General features: G+C 34.7%; 1 protein-coding gene across 1 annotated transcript; it reads right to left on the minus strand.

Moving 5' to 3' along the window:
- Window positions 1–869: 869 nt before the first annotated feature.
- Window positions 870–19,559, minus strand: LOC132140089 (vitamin K epoxide reductase complex subunit 1-like protein 1). The gene is made up of 3 exons (XM_059548903.1): window positions 19,283–19,559; window positions 12,349–12,458; window positions 870–1,685 (listed from the first exon to the last, which is right to left on the minus strand). The coding sequence occupies exons 1-3, from the start codon at window positions 19,471–19,473 to the stop codon at window positions 1,459–1,461; spliced, it is 528 nt and encodes a 175-aa protein (XP_059404886.1). The 5' UTR covers window positions 19,474–19,559; the 3' UTR covers window positions 870–1,458.
- Between the last annotated feature and the right edge of the window lie 1,492 nt (window positions 19,560–21,051).

Below are 21,051 nucleotides of genomic sequence, written 5' to 3' on the forward strand. Positions count from 1 at the left end.
ACAAATCCAGCATTATCTACTATAATAACGCTTCCTCCAGTGAAAAACTGTTCTGGTGTGAATCAGGAGAGAAATCTGCACAGATCAATCACAGTTTAAACAGCTCTAAACAAATCTGTGATGATGTGAGAGGCAACAGGAGATTTTTTCCACAAGAGGACGGGTTATTATTATTACAAATTTCGTCCAGAAGCGTCATTTTAAAGTTAAAACGTCATAATGATGGATATGTTTCTTACAAACACGCAGCTTTTGTCTTCTCCAGATGTTAACTGATGGACTGGAGTGCTGTGGATTATTGTGATGTTTTTATCAGCTCTCATTCTGACGGCACCCATTCACTGCAGAGCATCCATTGATGAGACATTGATGCAGTGCTACATTTCTCCAAACCTGATGAAGAAACAAACTCATCTACATCTTGGATAGACTGAGGGCGAGTAGGATTTCAGCAAATGTTCATTTTTTCCCCCCAAAGTAATTCTTTAAAATCAGGTGTTACAATCGCTGGCAGGGAAATAAATAATTCTTAAGTCTGCTGACTTGACAACTTCATCTCAATTCCAACACAACAAATGCAGTATTTATTCTGGATCAAGACCCCCTTAAGATGAGTAAAATGCTAAAACACTCACACAAATCCCCGTTGAAAGCACTCGCTGGAAGTGACGGACATGCCATAGATTAGGCAACTTTTAATGTTTCAACAGTAAAACACAAACTAATCTGGACTGGAATATTGCTTTGCGGCAGCTATTTACAGAACTGCACAACAAACGAATAAAAAAAGTAGTCAGACAAATCTGATCTACACACATTCGTCCGTGTTTTATGGTCCTCTTCCAAAAAATAAAATAAAATCTGTAAACAAACAAATTACACTTTATTTGTCGTTTCAATGATAGCAAGCCGTCACTTCTGTGGAATCATGTCTGCGAGCGTTACATTAGCCTCATGATCATTTGTGTTTACCCTTTATAACCCTTAAATACAGTCCAAAGAGCAACCACTTTCCCAGTGGATTCAAGTAAACAGAATTTCTCACATTGTTTCCTACATTTTTTTATTCCTCAGGGAAAGGACACCCTCTTCTGTTTGTTTCGTAAGTGCTTTCCGACCGCTCTCTCTCTCTCGATCAAAACGCAAATCTCATTTTCATCTCAGGGAACAAAGAAAACCAAGGAGAAATCAAAGCGGATAAAGATGTGTGTTTCTGGTTTCCAATCTTTCCTTGCAATGCAATGAACCTGTGATCTGTGGCCCCTAAAGATACACATTTTCTTTCCTTGTTTAACACACACACACACACACACACACACACACAACAGAATGAACATTTGTTTGGAAGCAAGGTCTCCTGGTGACAAGTCACAGATTTTTCCAGAAGTCCCATTTTCCCCACGTGTTGGATGATTGGTTATCCTTCTATACTTGTGTCATTGCTGTGTTTTTGTGTGTCTAGTCCTGCTTGGCTTGGAGCTGCTGCTTCCAGGCCTCGTTCAAGTAAACCAGTCGCTTGTAGTTGAGCACAAACAGGATGAAGTTCAGTGCGTATGTGGTGATGCAGATGACGCAGAAGTCCTTAAGGACGAAGTAGAGGATGTAGCACAGGTAGAGGGAGCCCATCACTGACGCGATGGAGGTGGTCATGAGAATCAGAGCCGCCATCGCACTGGCCGTCAAACCTGCACACACACACACACACACACACACACACACAAGGGTTAATCCACTGAAGAACAACACCAACAACAAGAGCACTGCAGAGAGTTCACTACCACAGCAAGTGCATCAAATATACATGAATACTCTTCAGAGGTACAAGTAGTGGCATAAAAATATTATAGGAAGATAAAAAAAAAAATTATGCAGCCATTTTTCTTTTAGAACCATTCAGCATTAAAGCTATATTTATGGAACAACATACTATAAAAAAAAAGTCTGGTTTATATTTGTCTAATGTTATATTTTTTTTTACAATATAACATTATATAACAAAATTATATATGCAACAGTTGTTTTTGCCCCCATTTTTAAATGAGCTGAACTCAAAGATCTAAAACTTTTTCTATGTACACAAAAGGCCTATTTCTCTCAAATATTGCACACAAATCTGTCTAAAGCGCTGTTAGTGAGCACTTCTCCTTTGCCGAGATAATCCATCCACCTCACAGGTGTGGCATATCAAGATGATGATTAGACAGCATGATTATTGCACAGGTGTGGCTTAGGCTGGCCACAATAAAAGTCCACTCTAAAATGTGCAGTTTTACTATATTGGGGGGTCCAAAAACCAGTGAGTATCATTTCTGACCATATATATATATAACCCATATATATAATAAGTGATGATAAATGTATAAATCGGTTCCAAAATAAAAGTTTTTGTTTGTATGTGTGTACTGTGTATATTTATTATGAATCTATAAATGCACACACATGCATGTATATATACAGGTTTTGTTTATACACACATTTTTTATTTATTTATTTTTTAAATATAAATGTATGTTTATGTATTTCTATATACATAATAAATATACAGCACACAAACTTATTTTGGAAGCGATTTGTACACTTTTTTTAGTTTATTATTACTTATATATACACACACACACAGTTTATTACTGTTTTCATCTTCAATCATAAAATACTGCAATCTATACAATAAAATAATATGAAAATAAAACATACTTAAAAAAAATTAGCTATACTTTTATTTAATAGTTTTAGTTTGTTATTATTTTAATGCCATATTATTAAAAGCTATATTTGAGAGAGAGAGAGAGAAAATTATAATAATATATACTTACAACATCATAAAGTCAACTATATGAAATCCTTTAGTTTAATATTTGATAAAAAAAAAAAATCCAGGTGAAACCTTTATAAAAACATCTATAAATGAAATTTCTGAATAGAATTGTTGTCTAATTATAGGATTGTCTAATACGTAATATCTAATATCAAGACAGTTCAGTAAAATATACTTAATAGTAAAACTTTCAATGCAGCAATTATAAATCACTTATATTTACTACAATTATAATGCCCAATATATTATGTTCATTTCTAATTTAAAACAGATTTCTTGATCTGTTCGTAGAATCATAGCAAAATAAGAATTTGGGGTTCTTTTAACAGCAATGATTACTTATTATAAACCACACCGACATTCAGATCTCGCTAGTGTTTAACAAGAAAAAAATTCCAAGCAAAACCTACTGTGTGTCATTCACCGGTCACTGAACAATGGCAAAACAATGAATATTGTAGAATGACGCCTGTATTGTCACCAAGGCTGCGTTTATATTTCTATAACACACAAACAGAGATGTCTTCCAAATCACTCACTTATGAGGTTACATTGGAGTTAGGATGCTGCTTTAAAAGGCAGGTAACTTTATAGTGTGAAGTGGGCGTGGCTTGAAAGGGGGCGGAGCATGACTCAAGCTTGACCTTGCTCCACTCATCACTTGCTTGAGCCCTTCAGAAAAAGGAGTGTATTTCCACAACAAAGGGCATTCAACACGCTCTGGCACAGTCTTGCTATTCAGTCATGAAATTTCATTAGCAGGACAAACGGATCAGGATCACACACATTACGGAGCAGACAAGGACAGAACTAACTGAGATTCAGGTCGTGGAGATAAATAACATGAAAGGTTTTAGAAATTAAATTGGTCTCCAAGTGTCTGCTGATTCTAGGCTAGATGGGATGGATCTGTGTTTCAAACCTAGTGCACTCTACATAGACAGCAGCCTTTAAAGGCCATGTCTAACTGAAATTGGAAGCTGTTAAGAGCATTTCACCATTTCATTTGATAGTTTTTGACAAAAAAAAATACAATGATGTTGTAGAGAAAGTCTTATATTTTCACTGCTTTTAAAAAAATACTTTTAAACATTTTTACGAATGTGATTGTCTTGCGCATTGTCTTGAGTAAAGCTGGTTCTGTGATTAGTAGTAAATACCATCACGTGCTTTCAGATGGAGTAGCATTCACTACATAGATCCGTAGTTCACGGACAAGCTACGCAAAATCACGTTTATAATCACGCTGACGATTTAATCAAGCGATAATGAAAGTGAAGAAATCGTTCTGCGATTATGAACGCTGTTTGCATAGCTTCGCATTGAACTACGTCTCTGTGTAGTGAACGCTGCTCCATCTCAAAGCAGGTGGAAATAACACAATTGATAATTAAAACTGTATTGTATTGTAATGAGAAAGTTCTGAGTTTTGAAACTTTCAGGAAGTTTTTATAGTACATTGACCTGTTATATGTCAAAAGATCAAAGGAAATTTGATTTCCCAGGTTATGACCCCTTTAAAAATTAACATCAAAGATGCACTAATTTGCATTTCCAGAACAAAACTGGATAAAGCCTGGTTCAAATTTTTGTTTCATTTCGTTAAAAAAATGTGTATTTGCCATGTTTTTAGGAATGAAATGTTATATAAATCAATGTCAATGATAAATAAACAAACAAACCCCTCAGGAAAAACCTTCAGAATATAGACAAGAATAAAACTTTTAAGTTTTGTTGCATGTACATTCTGCTGAAGTGGAGAAAAGACTTGCGACCTTTACAGTTATGTACTGTAATCGAAATCTACAGACGCAAATAGATAAAGTACACGAATAAAAGCAGGCGAATGATACATAAACAAACCCCTAAGTAAAAACCTTCAGAATATAGAGAGGAATAAAATAGCATGTGAGTGCTTCTGAAGTGGAGAAAAAACTCTTTAACTATGTATTATAACTGAAATCTAAAGGCGTGTGTATTTAGCGTAATAAATGGGGGGGGGGGGGTATTTGAATTCCATTTATAAAAAAAAAAAAAAAGATAAGTAATGGAAGCAAAATCTCAAAATTAACCAGTGTAGGGCTGTAGCTATCGAATATTTTAGTAATCGAGTATTCTACAAAAAATTCCATCGATTAATCGAGTAATCGGATAAAATGAGTTTTTGCTTAATTAAAGAGCAATATTAATTATGCAAGAGAAAATAAGACTCCTGGGTGTCTTAAAATGAACAACTAAGTTTCCTATTTTAGAAAAAAAAAAAAAATTATTTTTTAAATGCATAGAATGCAATGCTTACATCAAAAATAAACATTTAATTATGACCCATTGTTTCTCTGTCTGTACTTGTACTGTGAACAATGACAAGAAAGTTGACAGATGAATTAAGTGCGTTTAAGTGCCATTCAGTTAGGGTTTAAATAAAGCATTTTCTGAGATGCACATTAAACATTAAACACATAAAACATTAATTTAATTTATCTTTTAATTATTGAAAACTAACTTTTTGGTAAACAAAGGGGATTCACTATTAAAAATAAAACACTGAAGAAATGTGTGATTAAACCTAAAAAAATTTAGTTTTTTTGTAGTAGTAGTAGGCTATGTACATTCTGCTGAACTATAGTAATACATCTCTGGAAAATACTTTTCTTTAAACTAAACCGGACTTTTATTTTGACGGGTTGACGTACCTTTACAGTTCTGTGTATGTGATGTGAGGCTAGTTTTACTCAAATCAAACGGTCAAGTGCTCATGAAGTGACTGTCAGAGCAGTTCTGGAGATGTTGTTCATGTGTTCACGTCTTATTTAGTGACAGCAGACGGTGAAATCACCGGAGCGTCACGTGCGCTTCAGTGTGTGTAAATAAACGAAGACGTGCTTCTGCTCCATTCATTAACACAGACACGCAGAACATGCAGGATTCATATTTAAACAGACTGTTCCGGCTTAATATTTACAGATATTAGTCCATATCGTGATTTGATGTAAGTGCAATGACCTATTTTTAATTAATTCATTCATAATTTGGCAAATTTTCGTGCCATTCCGCGTTAAACTGTAAATTCTGTTTTTATGACTGGATTCCGTGATTCCCTCCATGTTTTCTGCATCGCGGAAATCATAGGGCCCTAGTTAAGGTATGCCAGCTCTATCTTGCAGTGGACACACACCACGACGTTTTCTTTACGTTTGCACGCGTCCTCAAATCAAAACACTGCTGACTCCTTTCAGTATGCGATTTCGGACGCAGCGTTTATATCTCCTTCCGCTTTGTGGGTGTGAGGTAGTGTGAAGATAAGTCACACACAATAGTGTGAAGAAAGACTTGACTGTGTCTAGTTTTAGAAGCACAATAAACCCGAGGACAGATCAGAAGAGCCAAACACGCAGAGGAACTTGAGTCAGCAAAGCACACATGACTGCTGAGGGAAAAAGCAAAGGGGAAATGATGAGGCAGACGTCTGCAGGGATGCTCAACTAGTCAAACCAACTAGTGAGGCCGACGAGTTTCTCTAGATTTTTTTATTTAGCTAGAATTTTTCTGAATTAATTTACAAATTACATTTCATGCTCTTATTATCATATATGTCATCTGTTTGTTTGTGATGATTATAGTAGTGAAGATAAATTTGTGCAAATTCAGGTTGTAGTTATTTCAGCGGATCCCACAAAAATGTTAAAATGAGATTTGCATTACTATAATATACAGTATATATATATATATATATATATATGTGTGTGTGTGTGTGTGTGTGTGTGTGTGTGTGTCGATTGCTTAACAATTAAGCAAAATTTCCCCCAAGCTTAGGATGTTTTAATTGTGGGATTTTACTAATTGTATGTAATTGTTTACTATATTGTAATTACTATAATACAGTAATTTAAAAATAATAAATAAATGGCAATAATCTAATTTTTTAAATAATAAATCATATGCTCCTGTTATAAAAAAATGCTCTAAAATGTTAATATATTTTATTCACATAACAGAAATAAGAACTGAAGGGTATGTGCTCAATTATCATGAAAATAAATGTCACAATGCAAAAGCGCTTAAAAAAAAGAAAAAGTTCTCAAATTAAAATGTATTTTGGGCTGAATATTAAAAGGGTTGCATTTAGCATCCATATGACGAAGAAAGATGATCAATCATTTCTTAAACCTAACAAACAAACCTAAACCAGAAAACCATACAGGGCTTCCTTAACTCAACCTTATTGATCCGATAATAAATCAATAAAGTCAATCCTGAAAATGTACTTCTGCACATCTCTACAGACCAGTGTTATTTTAATATTATTTATACTAGGCTATATTACTACGGTTTATATTAATATAATGAACTAGTGTTTATTTGTATATTTTCATTGTGTAATGTTTAGAAATTTTTTAATGCATTTTGGTCATGTTTCTTTTTTTATTTAAGCTCAATTAATATTTATTTATGTGTCAGTTTAATTTATTTTTTTATTTCCAGTTAGTAAATTTTGTAGCTTGATTATCATCTAATATTTATATTTTATTTTAGCTTTATTTCATTTGAAAAAAAAAATGTTTTAGTGTAGTTTTATCTAACGGTATTAACCCAGACAAATTGAATGACAATTATAAGAGAAATTGAATACAGCTGTAACTCAAAAGCTGTCCAGAGAAGAGACGAATACGACAAGAGACTTATAGGGTTTAAACTAAGGTTGTGAATGTTTGACACGTGTCTTATCGCACTGAAACGCTTAGATTTCTCAGCGGTCAGTAATGACAGACATGGACAAGTGAGGGTGATTATTCAGATTACAGACAGTAATGTTCCTACTATAACCGGACACGCTCTCTATGTGCGAGAGAGAGAGAGAGAGAGAGAGAGAGAGCGTGAGTGAGAGAGCGCGAGAGCGCGAGAAGAAGGCCGCACACTCACCGTCATCAAACAACACGAGCCCTGTCTTGCTCTCTCTCCCTCGCACATATTAATCAATTGACACGATGGTGTCGGTGTTTAAATCATTTAATCATGAGAATGTAAGTGTGCTCACCCCATTTTTGTTTGTAAGAAAAAATTAGATTAGATTTCATATTAGGGCTGGGCAATATATCGAATATTAGCGATAATATCGGAATAATTTTGACGACGATGTACAATTTGAATATATCGGGAATATCGAATATTACAAATTCAAGCATACTTTCCCAAAAGAACGCGCCGAATGTCCAAAAAAGGAACCTGTAACTGCTGACTGCTCTACGCCCCTCTACTACGAGAGCTGTGATGATAGCGGTTGCCAGATAACAAGAGTTTAAATCTCCGAATCAGAGCTCCACTGTTACAAGGATACATTTTCTGCCCAGTGTTTGCTTATTTTAAGCAATCTGGCAACCATGCGCACGTGCTCACTCCTCATTGCGGAAGAGCCGCCGACGATAATCTGAAAACACTAACAAGCTGGAATTGAGCGATCTAATTAAAGCGTCGTTCAGCCGGTCTGTGTTCTGTCGTGAGATCTCAACTGTATTGTTTGCGTTTGTGATCGCAAAATAAATGCACTTACTCGACCGCTGATGTTTGAATAGAGAAACATAGGCTATGGCTATTTGGAATTACTATTGGGGAATTTCACTGATATGTTTACCAGTTTCCATAATATAGACCGAGAGAATGCAAAAGTCTTTGGTATTCATTAATATATATTTATATATAAGAAATAGCTATGTGCTTCAGCAACTAGCTCCCCATCTAAGAGGGTTTTTAGTGTAAGTAGGAACATAGTTTCATTCCACAGAGCTTCTCTTAAAACCACAGACAGTTGACAGACTTGTGTTCTTAGCTTAAAAACTTGTTACAATAATTAAAATAAAATACTTATCCCAGTTGCATAGTTTAAATTGTGAATTGCATGCACTAAAAAGTTGACAGAATGCACTTTCTGTAACTGTTACTTAATTTGCACTGCTTCAGTTACATATAGGCCTACATGTATTCATTTAATAAAAAGCAGTAAGTGATCTTTTGGTCTAGATTTTTAACTGCTTAAATTAGCTGTTTAATCTAAATGTTTTTTTTTTTGTTTTTTTTTAATGGGCAAAAGAAAATCACGTTTTATTTTTTATTATTTAAATGCAAATGCAAACATATCGAGATATATATCGAATATCGTAAAAAAATTGACAATATCGAGATACCATTTTTTTTTTGTATATCGCCCAGCCCTATTTCATATCGCAATATATATCGCAGAAAAATAAAATATCGCAATATCGTGCAGCCCTACTCTCAAGAGCCTTACAGTATCTGTCTCAGGACATGATACATGTTAATATTCATCTCTGGTTAATGGCAGACACTGTACACTGCATAAATTAATGTGAACTTTAACAATTTCACACAAATAAACCTAGATAGAGTCAAAAACGGTTTCATCTAACAGTTTTATCATTATTCCCACGATAGTAAATAATAATAATAATAATAATGCATTTTATTTAAGGTGCCTTTCAAACCACTCAAGGTCACCGTACAACAAGTAACAACAGTAACAATATTAAAACAGAAAATAACAGCAAATAATGGAAATGGGAGAACCATCAATGGATAATGAAAAACTGCATGACTTAGAGAGAGTATAATTAGTACCAATGAGGAGTACTTCAGTCTTACTGGCATTAAGTTTGAGGAAATTGGCAGAAAACCAAACATTTATTTCATGAAGGCAGTTGGTAAGACAGGCGGGAGGGAGAATGGAATCAGGCTTTGTAGAAATGTAAAGCTGAGTATCATCGGCGTAACAGTGAAATTTAATACCGAATTTTGAAAAGATATTGCCGAGTGGGAGAAGTTAAATTAGGAACAATAGGGGGCCTAGGACAGAGCCTTGGGGGACACCACAGCTAACAGGAGAAGGTTGGGAATGAAACTTCTTTAGTTGTAAAAACTGTGTGCGGTTTGAAAGGTATGAAGTGAACCAGGCATAAGGAATACCAGTGATACCAATGCCAGGTAGTCGATGCAAGAGAATACTGTGTGAAAATGTGACAAAAGCTGCACTCAAGTCAAGTAGAACAAGAATAGATAACAACCCGCCATCAGCAGCCATCACCAGGTCATTCGTTACTCTCACTAGTGCAGTTTCAAAGCTATGCTTAGGACGAAACCCGAGTGAAAACACTCATACAAGTTATTATTACTAAGATGAGCGTGAACCTGTGCTGCCACTGCTTTTTCAAGACTTTTTGAAATAAATGGAATTGAAATAAATGTAGATTGAGAGGCTGTAAACACCACGTGTGCTCGTGTTTAAACTAGGGCTGCTCAATTATTAAAAAAATCATAAATCAAGGTCAGTATGGAGATCATGATTGTTTAGCACTATTACTGACTTTGAAACTTTTTTTGTACTTAAGAAACATTTTCAATAAAAGGTGAAATTCTCGAAACGTCAAATATAACTGATAAATAAAATTGTAAAAGATCATTTGTAATAATTTAAATACATGTAAAAATGCATTATATTTACACATTTAAATAAATAATATAAAAACAATAAATACAAACTCATGAAATAAAAATAAGAAAGTGTTTTAGTGCACTTTCACAACTTCCTGAAAACTACTAAACAACAATCATTTTATAAAGGGCGTGTAGAGAAAAGAAATCTCTGATAGCCGAGGCACTCCTTAATTAAAATGTCTTTAATGAAAAAATGACATGTCCTAAATGGACAACTTTAAAATGCCCACGCGTAGCGGCATGAGGCCTTCTTCAGGGCATGCAGGGCATCTCTACACGCCCTTTTTAAATGTTCTACCTTGGACCGAAGAGCACCCAAATCAAACCTAAAAGGAATTGAACATGCCAATCATCTTGAATCGAAACAACAATCATTTTATCTCGGTTATCTTGTTTTCATAATTACGGAGTAAAATTTATTTGTATATTCACAATACAAATTGTCTCAAAGCAGTTGTGTAGAAATAACTTTTATGTTTACATTAAATAATATCTTCATGGCTTATCGTCTCATTTAGCAGATTATAGCTGGTCAATAAAAGAGTTTATATTTTGCGACACACAACAGAGATTTGCTATATGTGACTCTGGAGCACAAAAGCAGTCTTAAGTCTCTGGGGTATATTTGTAGTAATAACCAAAAAATACATTGTATGGGGCAAAATTATGAATTTTTCTTTTATGCCAAAAATCATTAGGATATTAAGTACATTTCCTACTGTAAATATATCAAAACTTAATTTTTGAGTAGTAATATGCATTGCTCAGAACTTCATCTGGACAACTTTAAAGAAATTTGAACGTGTGGAAGGAATACTTCAGACAGATACTTTACTGACGCTTCGTGGGAGGCATTTATTGCAAGGTTGAATTGTTTGTTGTTGCTGTGGAGAAAACGATGTCATGCCGCCTAAAAACTTTAAAAAGCTCAGAATAAGAACTACTCTGAAAAGTATGTGCATCACTATATGTGGGGTGAGGTTGTGGAATAAGTTGGAACAAGTGTTAAAATACTGTACAAACTTTAAACAGTTTAAAAAGTTGTATAAAATCGAGTAACTAAAAGGTTATGAGGTGGAACAAGAATAATGAGGGTGGGTTAAAAGTGATTAAAGATATTTTTTCTTATTTTTTTATTTATTTATTTTATTTGTTTAATGGTTGTTGTTCAATAAGGATATGTTGTATGTGGTGGGATAATTCATATATGATGGAATTTTGTATGGTTATATAAGGGGTGAGAAAATAACAAGCTTTTTGCTTCATCCCACTCCTTTTCGAACACATGTAAAAAAAAAATATTTTTTTTATTTTTTTGATATTGCGTTTATGTGGTAATACAATGGTTGTATGTTCATTTTTTACTTTATTTTTCTTATTTTACTGGTTGTTGTTCGAAATAAAAGGAAAGAAAGAAAGAAAGAAAGAAAGAAAGAAAGAAAGAAAGAAAGAAAGAAAGAAAGAAAGAAAGAAAGAAAGAAAGAAAGATGATTTTCTCAATATTTCGTTTTTTTATTTTTTATTTTTGCACCTTCAGATTACAGATTTTCAAATAGTTGTACCTCAGCCAAATATTGTCTGATCCTAACAAACCATGCATCAATGGAAAGATTATTTATCAGCTTTCAGATGATGTATAAATCTTAATTTTGAGAAATGTATCCTTATGACTGGTTTTGTGGTCCAGGGTCACATATAGTATATATTGCTTTATGTGGGTAAACTGTATGTAGGTAAACTTGGATGTACTAAATATATCCAACTTTTAATGCATAGCTGATATATTTTTGTAGATAATACCGTTCACATCTTGCAACAATACAGAAAATCATGCAGTTGAGAAGATAACAAGTGGAAATAAAATGGAAGTTGATGCAAAACAGACGATCATAAAACGATCCACACGCGATGACACTTTGGCCATAAATCAACATTTAAGTTATATCTGCCATACTTTCTATACTGGTTCATCCCTAGAAAGTACCTGCTGATGTTAAACCGTCATTATCAGCACATGATGCTGTTCTTACCTAGTAACAGTTGAAAGATATAAAACAAGATTCCATAGACACTGTTTGGCTGGTTTACTGCACTGTCCTTCCCAAAAATGGTACCCAACAGTCCAAATCCTCGACCCCATCTACAGGAAATATGAAAACACAAACAGAGAGAACCAGTAAAGAAGCAGAACATGAGATGGGAACTAAAAATAAACACTGATATCATGTGTGAGCGCTCCGGGTTTCTCGAGGGAATACAAGCACATTATTACAGAATAATTGGCCTAAATCAAACCATACAATGATCAAGACCGCAGAATATAAAAAGCAGTTTCCTTTTACCAGTGCGAATGGAGATTTCTGACCCAAATTGATTGAAATTATACTAATAAAGGATAAATGTGGTGGTTACCAGTCACATCCAATTCCAGCATAAGTACATACAAGCACACATAATTAGCCAATTAGATAAAATCATGCATGTTAATTACAATAACGTTTGATATTTTTCAGCATTAAGACAATATAACCAACATTTCTCCATTTTTTCCCCCCATTGGTTGAGCTCACAATGCATTGTCCAAAACAAAAGTATCTTAAAAGGCTGGAAAATCATATTGTATTTTTGGGAGGGGGCTTTGTTTTGGCTGACAATCACCAAACAACTGGTTTTAGCATTAAGAAGTAAAATGGACAATTTTGAAAATTGGCTAAAGACTTAATCCATTGCAGCACCATTTATAATGTTTTGTGTGACTTTGAACGCACGACTGGATTCTGAATACCAAAATCAGCATGTAAGTGTTTGAAAAGCCTGAAACTTTTTCTATTAACTATCCCTGAAGAGGAAAAAGGTATGTAGCTTCCATTTCACAACTTCCTGCCAATGGATTCGTCAAAGACCTAACGCTGCCCAACACTCGAGGTCAAGCCCGATCTCCACCATATGTCCAATTATTCCTCATGAAATGGTTTCGGTTTAGAAATTCGATTCTTTCTGGTTTGATTCACTGTTTTGGATTGCAGCATTGAATTGGAGAATGCATGAACAGAATGATGTATCCATAGTCAACGATCACTAGCGCATGCAACAGCAGCAAAACATTGCCTCCCAAGGGTCCTAATGGCCATCTGGTAAAGTGTTTCATTAATTTAGGGGGCGCTGTTGGCCTACTTGTAATGAAATTAAAGTAAAATACACAAATTACATCAAGAGATTTGTGTTTCTGAATAAATAGAGCAGTAGTTGATGTCATAAAAGGTCAGAAGCTATAGCTTACATTAATAAAAATGTATAAAAGACACTTGTAAGTTAAAATATTTAATATATACAGATTTATTAATTATTGTGTAATATGTTTTTTCAAATGGATTATGAATAAATACAAGGAGCTCTTAAAGATTTTTAGATTTTTTTTTGCTTTAGATCATAGATTAATGTTAAATCCACATATTTAAATGTTAAGGTTTCAACTGCACCTGTCTGAAGGGGGAAAAAACGCTGATATTTATATTTTCAAAAGATAGTTATTTTCAATAAGCTTTCAGTGAAGCTCGCTGAAGCAATTCAGTAGACTCAAACCTGCAAGCACACAGCCTCTTTCAATGTACTCTCATTAAAAAAATAACTTTTATAATGTTTATTAGTTCTAACTAACAATAACGTTTTTTGCTCAAAACTAACCAAAATTAAAAACCATTTGTTTATCATTTCTGTACAGGAAAGAATTGAAAAAGAAATGTATATCGGTATTTTTTTTTTATTTTTTATATTGGTTAATAACTAATCATACATCCCTAGTTTTTAGTATGCATTATCACTCCACTGAGCATTCATATTAAAGCTTTTTTGACTTTTGAATGCCAAACTGACACGGTGACAGAAACTTTGACATCCGTGGAAACTTTCAGCAAGGTTCTTTATAGCGGAAAAATTTTCTTTATTTTATTAAAATGTTCTTTATGCAACGAAATTAAAAAAAAAAAAAATCTTATTTAGGGAACCCAAAATGGTTCTTCTATGATGTTGCTGTGAAAAACCTTTTTGTTATTTTCAAGAATGTAGTGTATCCAACACGACAAAAACATGAGGAATCACGATTACTAGCAAGTAGGGGTGTAACGGTACGTGTATTCGTACCGGACCGTTTCGGTACAGGGCTTTCGGTACGGTGCACGTGTGTACCGAATGACCGAATGCAGTATTTTGTTTGCGGAACATATACATTTTCGTGTTTCCAAACGAACATATTAAGTAGCGGAAGTCTCCGCGTTCAGCGCAAATCCCGCCCTGCAGCTGATTCTGAGGCCGGTGACACACTGCTGCGTGGCGTGAGCGTGGCGTTTCTGCTGCGTGTCAGTTGTGTGACGGCTGCCTCGCGTTTTCTGTGTCTTTACACACCAGAATCATGCCTGACGCGGCGCTGACGCACTGCTGCTACTGTAGGTGACATAGAGGGAGGCCGCCGACAGACCAGGATCTTGTCTTTACGACAACAATATCTATACTTCATGTTGAGCATAAATATAAAGCTTACTGATAAAAGACAACGTCAACAGTATTGACAGTGTTTGACAGGTGCAATATGCCAGTGTGTCACCGGCCTAAGGTTTTCAAAAGGCATCACGAGAGTGTGAACATCACTACAACTAGGAAAAAAACGGTTGTAATTCAAACGCAGCTCCCGTCGGCATTTAAACAGACCTTTGCTCTTAATTCCGATCGGTCCAACGCAATAACGAAATCTGAGCAGGTCTAAAAACTGAAACTGTTGATGCTGCACTTTACACTTTGGAAAAGTTATATATATTTTTTAAATATGAGCAGGCCTACAAGCTGGGATTGGTAATGCTGCACTGTAATCATAGTTAATTATTTATATTTTTCATTATATTTTATTATATGATATGGGCTTGAGACTGAGAGTATTTTATTTGGTGGAGAACTTTGCAGCAGTATTTTATTTCTTATTCTAGTATTTTATTTTTTATTCTCTAATTTTTATATATTTTAATAAAAAGTATTTAATGTAAACAAATTGTTTAAAAAAAAAAACAGTTTAAAGTTTATAGTAATGAACAACCTGCAGTTTAATGTTTGCATTTCTTTCCCTTACTGTACCGTAAATGAACCGAACCTTGACTTTAAAACCGAGGTACGTACCGAACCGTGATTATTGCGTACCGTTACACCCCTACTAGCAAGTGAAGTCTGCAAACTAGACATGCAGCATATAGTCTCCAATTTAATGAGAAACATCTCATGAGACATAAGGTATGCACAACATATAAAAAAACAGTTAAAAGACCGTGGGAGAATAACTGGAACAATAATGTTTCCTTGTTCACTCTCTTCAACAGATCCTCAATAACTAGCCTTCAACCAAACCAACCAGCTCAGAGATGAATCACCACAGAACAATGCTTGATTAGAAAACAAAGTATGCATACTAGATTGAAAAGGTTAGCTAATGTGTTATTAAACCACACACTGAACAACTGTACAATATGAAACTATTGATGTGAAACAATAAAATCGGAAACAATGCGATATAAAAACAAATATATGGCATAAAATCAGTATGCATATAACTCGTTTGGGAGATTATAGTGACTCAAACGCTTGCTATGCTTCATGGGATTGGATGGTCACTGACAAGCTTTTTAAAAGTGATTTTCATTGCCACAGTAACAGCGATGGCTCTGATTGGTGGATCTCTGTGCAGGATTATGGGTAATGTAGTTCCTAACAAAGAATTTTGGTTTTAAACTATTTCTTAATGCTAAAATCACTCTATTTTTGGTTTCTACATCAACAGGTGTGACAGAAGGACTTTCAGTATACATGCACCAAAATAATACTGTTTTCTTCTATGATTTAGTGTGGGCATGTATGCATTTTTCAAGCTTTCTGCACTCTGATTAATCTTTAAATACTACAGTTTACTCTTATGAAAATGTATCAAACAAGCTACGTACGTACAGCTATAGAAGCTGGCATTGATTTTGACTCTGTCTTTGGTTTGTCTGGCAACTCCAGTCATTGAGATTCAATTTTCTTTTGTTTTACAGCACAAAACGTCTCTAACCCACACTCAGAAAAATCTTTCACAAACCTTTAGACATCAGCACAGTCAAAACTCAATGAGCAGTATTGTGCATTTTCCCAATGGAGTGAACATTTGCAAATGAATAACAACAAAACGAATAGCAAAAGATCTTGATCAGCTCAGGTTGCCTGATTATCTGAAGTCGGTTCTTTTAAAAGTTGGTTCCCTTTAAGAGCCAGCCCCTAAGCCTGATTATGTAACGCTCCTGAAAACCTTCACCCGGCTGGAGTTTAGTTTGGTTGTTTTCCCTGCTTTTGCCTGCTGTGAGCAAACAACACAATCAGAAGCTATCTGAAGTAATTCGACAGACTCAAACATGCCAACACAAAGCCTTTTTATCTACGTGACTGTAATATCATAAGTGAGTGTGATGCATGACGCTGAACTGTTTAGCCTATTTCAAGTTGAGTGGGCACATCTACAGATTCACAGATTATGTGGCAGATATTAATATCAGATCTGTAAGACAACCATCTGGATCATGTCATCTCAATAAAAATACAAATCAAATAAAAATATCAAAAATCTTTCCTTAGAACAGCTGATCTATGCTGATATGATCTCAGTAAGCATGTGATTTGTTCTCCATTTATCTGTGCATCATGTGTGTGTGTTCGCGTGTGTGTGTTCGCGTGTGTGTGTGTGTGTGAGAGAGAGAGAGAGAGAGAGAGAGAGAGAGAGAGAGAGAGAGAGAGAGAGAGAGAGAGAGAGAGAGAGAGAGAGAGAGAGAGAGAGAGAGAGAGAGAGAGAGAGAGAGAGAGAGAGAGAGAGAGAGAGAGAGAGAGAGAGAGAGAGAGAGAGAGAGAGAGAGAAAGCTACTCTGTTCCTCTTTCAGCTTGAACTGATGGTAAAACTGAGGACATTATTAACGGTCTATACATTTATTTTGAAAGATGAAGCTTGTGATTATGGAAAGGGGCGTTACATTCCCAAAGAAAGCTTGCAGTGTTCTGCCAATCACAATGCACTGGGTCAGTTGGCCAATCAGAGCAGACTGCTCTTGTCAGGAGGAGCTTTGTAGACAACTACAGGTTTGAGAGAGAGGCGGGCATAGAGGACCTACAATAATGTACAGTACTTGAACAATAATGTGTCTTTTGAACATTAAAGCATGTCAACATATTTTGTTACACCAAATAATGTTCTTAAAAAAAAAGCATCATATGACCACTTTAAACTGCAAATTTACATTATTTTATATTATTGATTATATACAAGTGTATGTGTTAATATACAGTGTATAAAAAAAAAAAAATATATATATATATATATATATATATATATATATATTTCTAAAATATTTCCTTTATATTTAAAATATATAAAAAATAACATGCATTTCTAAATATTCATATATAGTAAATATTTATATATACATATGTATTTTTATATACACTAAATATATGAAAATAAAATTATATATATTTATATATTAAGTATTAGCTACACGTTTTCTATATTATATATATATATATATATACACACACTAAATTAACTGAAGACATGCACTATTTATATACAATTAAATTAACATTTAGTGTATATATTCCACACACTGAAGTTAATATTAGATTCAACTTTATTCATTGCACATGTGGTTACAAGTCAACGAAATACAGTAATATAGTGTATAACAAGTAAAAAATATATATTTTATATATTTAGTGTACATATAAATATATGAAAAATGCATGCGTGTATATATATATATATATATATATATATATATATATATATATATATAAACTACACATTTACTAAACATACATTTGTTAATATTTTGTGAACATAATATATACATGTATGCACTATATTAATTATGAATTACACTAAACTTAATATATTCAGTAACTATATATATTTAAATCAATATTAAGTGTGTGTGTGTGTATATATATATATATATATATATATATATATATATATATATATATATATATATATATATATACACACATGTAATATTAATACATTCTAAGTATTAACTAAATATTACCAGGATAATTTGAGCACTAAAAATAATTGCTGAATGACTTGTTTAATGGTTTGGTGATGTTTAAGGGTGGATCCTTTAGTGATAAAATCAGGAACTGACGTCTCAAATCAATGACACTGATTTCAAAGGTTACTAAAACAAAGTTGAACCCTGATCAAACCCTTCTTCAGCTCACTTCTCATACTTAAACATCAATAGACGATTAAACTCCTGCATTTAAAAGGGCTTGGAAAACTTCATACACAAAACATGAAGAAAACTCTCACAGGCATGAAACTACTGTGACTACTGCTAATAAATGAGTGGCTCTGATTTCACGTCGAGACCACACTCCAGTCCAGGAGATTAGAAAATAAACGTTTATGAAGTTATGAGTGCATTATTAGTAGTATTCGACTGATAAAGAGCTCATTCACTCATTAGCAGTGTTAGCATTAGCTGCTATCGCACTGTGCTTTTCCCCACAAGACAAAAGCCACATTCATAAACAGCTTTAGAATTACGTTATTTCATTCATATTTATGTGTACATTTGTGTCAAACCAAGAGACGCTATGAGAACAGACTATAAATGTGAGACGGGTGTGTTATTTTATTAGATGTTCAGCCAGTCAGCGGCCCGAAGCGATTTTCCCGCTGTGTGTCAAGAGATTGGGAGTTCTAGACAGCACTTTCTGGTCATCAAGGGCAAATTTAAATCTTAGAACGATCACGAAATGTGCTAAAGCGTTCAGAAGGGGTCAGAACGCTGTTTTAGAGAGCTCGAACGCGTCTTTGACAGCTGTGTCTAGGTTCTTGAGTCCTAGTGTCTTCGCTGTCTAGTTAGGGAACTCGCTAGGTTATGAGACTCGCTCTCTCACCTGGACGTGAAGACTTTGGAGCAGCTGATGGAGCTGCTCAAGTCACACATTGCGCGGTAGTTGGCGTCGCGGGTCTTTTCCCTCTCCACGTGGAAAGCGTACAGGGATAACAGGATTCCTGAGAAACACACGAGTAGCCGCACTATCCGCTCCCAGCGAGGGGTGGACACTCGCAAGACGGGCGCCGCCATTATTTTCCCGGCCTTTGCTCAAGCGCGCGCGGCCTCCCCTGCCTCGACCGTTGGGCGTGCGCGCGGCGTGGAAAGGCTTCGAGACGTGTCACAACACCGGGGCGTGGCTGACGCCGGTGATTGGTTGAAGTGGGCGATTTTTTTAAAATAAATACATAAAGGGAAAAAACGTAATTTAAAATATAATTCAGGATTACATTTCAAATGAACTATTTTTGTTTTATCACATCATTTATTTATTATTTTCCTTTTATAACATTTATTTATTTATTTATTTATTTATGCAGACTATCACAACAGACACCGATTATGAAAGAAATACTATATATGGTTGAGTTCATATAGTGCATGAGTAGTGCATGTGCGTCATTTGGGATGCAGCTAAAGAGTTTTAGATTTCTATTTAGTTTTTTTAAAGTACTTGCTCTGAAACATTTTCACAGGCCTCACAAAGAAATATATTAAAGGAGGGCTTATACATTTTTCCATTTGCTTGTATGAACATGATGTTTAGCAGTAAAACAAAGGTGACAATATCACAATTAAAAAAAGAGGTCATCTTGCAAACAAACTTTTACGGATAACCAACTATGGATATCAAACCAGAGTTTAGAATTAACTTCACAATAAAATAATTGGTGATAAAGTGTTTCAGGAAAAGCAGAACAGAAGCCGCACAGGTCTACCTCAAAATCAAATATTTTCTGTATAAAATCACAAACAGGGTAAATACTAAACATAATTCCGTAATGTTTCTCCTTAATCTTTGGAGAAACTGGGTATTTTAAATAAAAGGTAAAAGTTTTATCCCTTACTGAGGCTTCAACATCTCCCAAAAAATAAAAAAATAAAAAAATAAATAAAATAGCACTGGTAATCCCCAGCGATAATAATACGTTAAACCAGTGGTTTTCAACCTGTGGTTCGCGGGTCGGGATGGTATTGCAAAATAATAATTTTGTTAATATATGTAAAAATGTCTAAGTCATAACATAAATAATTTCATATATATAATTAAATAACAAAAAAAATAAATATTAAACTGTAACTATGCTTCCACTATTCGAGCTTGCTGATTGGTTTAAGAATAAACCACCAATTAATATTTTTGCTGCATATGCTACAAAACAACAAATTCAAACATGCATAAATGGCTGTTGTGTTTCCTCCTGACTACTTGCTCCGCTGACTGTCTACCCGCTGCCGAGCTCTGCCTGGATCTGGTTTTCCCGTTTTGCTGAGCGGTGCCAGCCCGAGTTATTTTCGGTTATTTGCCAGTTCATTCCAGGGCTGTGCAATTAATAGAAATCATCATAAAATCACGCTTTGAGCGTGCGCGATTTCTAAATTTATAGCATGATTTTCCGCGGCCCTGACCTCCCGCAGTATGCTATCCGATCCAATCAGAATGCAACTCCCCTAGCGCGAGAACAGAACAGACTGGGCATATGCCTAACTCCAGGTTCACACACTGTCTGTGATGCGCCTTTTTTCCGAGCCCATAGTAACGGATCAGATCGTTCACACTGCGTGCGGTAAAAGGCTAGAGATAAAAACGTACGAAAATAATTAATATCT

Source organism: Carassius carassius, chromosome 4 (assembly GCF_963082965.1).
Source record: "Carassius carassius chromosome 4, fCarCar2.1, whole genome shotgun sequence".
In the NCBI taxonomy this organism is placed as follows: domain Eukaryota; kingdom Metazoa; phylum Chordata; class Actinopteri; order Cypriniformes; family Cyprinidae; genus Carassius; species Carassius carassius.

What these genes read in the sequence shown, in the direction of transcription:
- LOC132140089 (XM_059548903.1), bottom strand. Translation starts at nt 19,473, where the DNA reads ATGGCGGCGCCCGTCTTGCGAGTGTCCACCCCTCGCTGGGAGCGGATA. An exon ending in TCCAAAGTCTTCACGTCCAG is followed by an intron (nt 12,459 to 19,282) that starts GTGAGAGAGCGA and finishes TATTTCCTGTAG; the next exon opens with ATGGGGTCGAGGATTTGGAC. An exon ending in TATCTTTCAACTGTTACTAG is followed by an intron (nt 1,686 to 12,348) that starts GTAAGAACAGCA and finishes GTGTGTGTGCAG; the next exon opens with GTTTGACGGCCAGTGCGATG.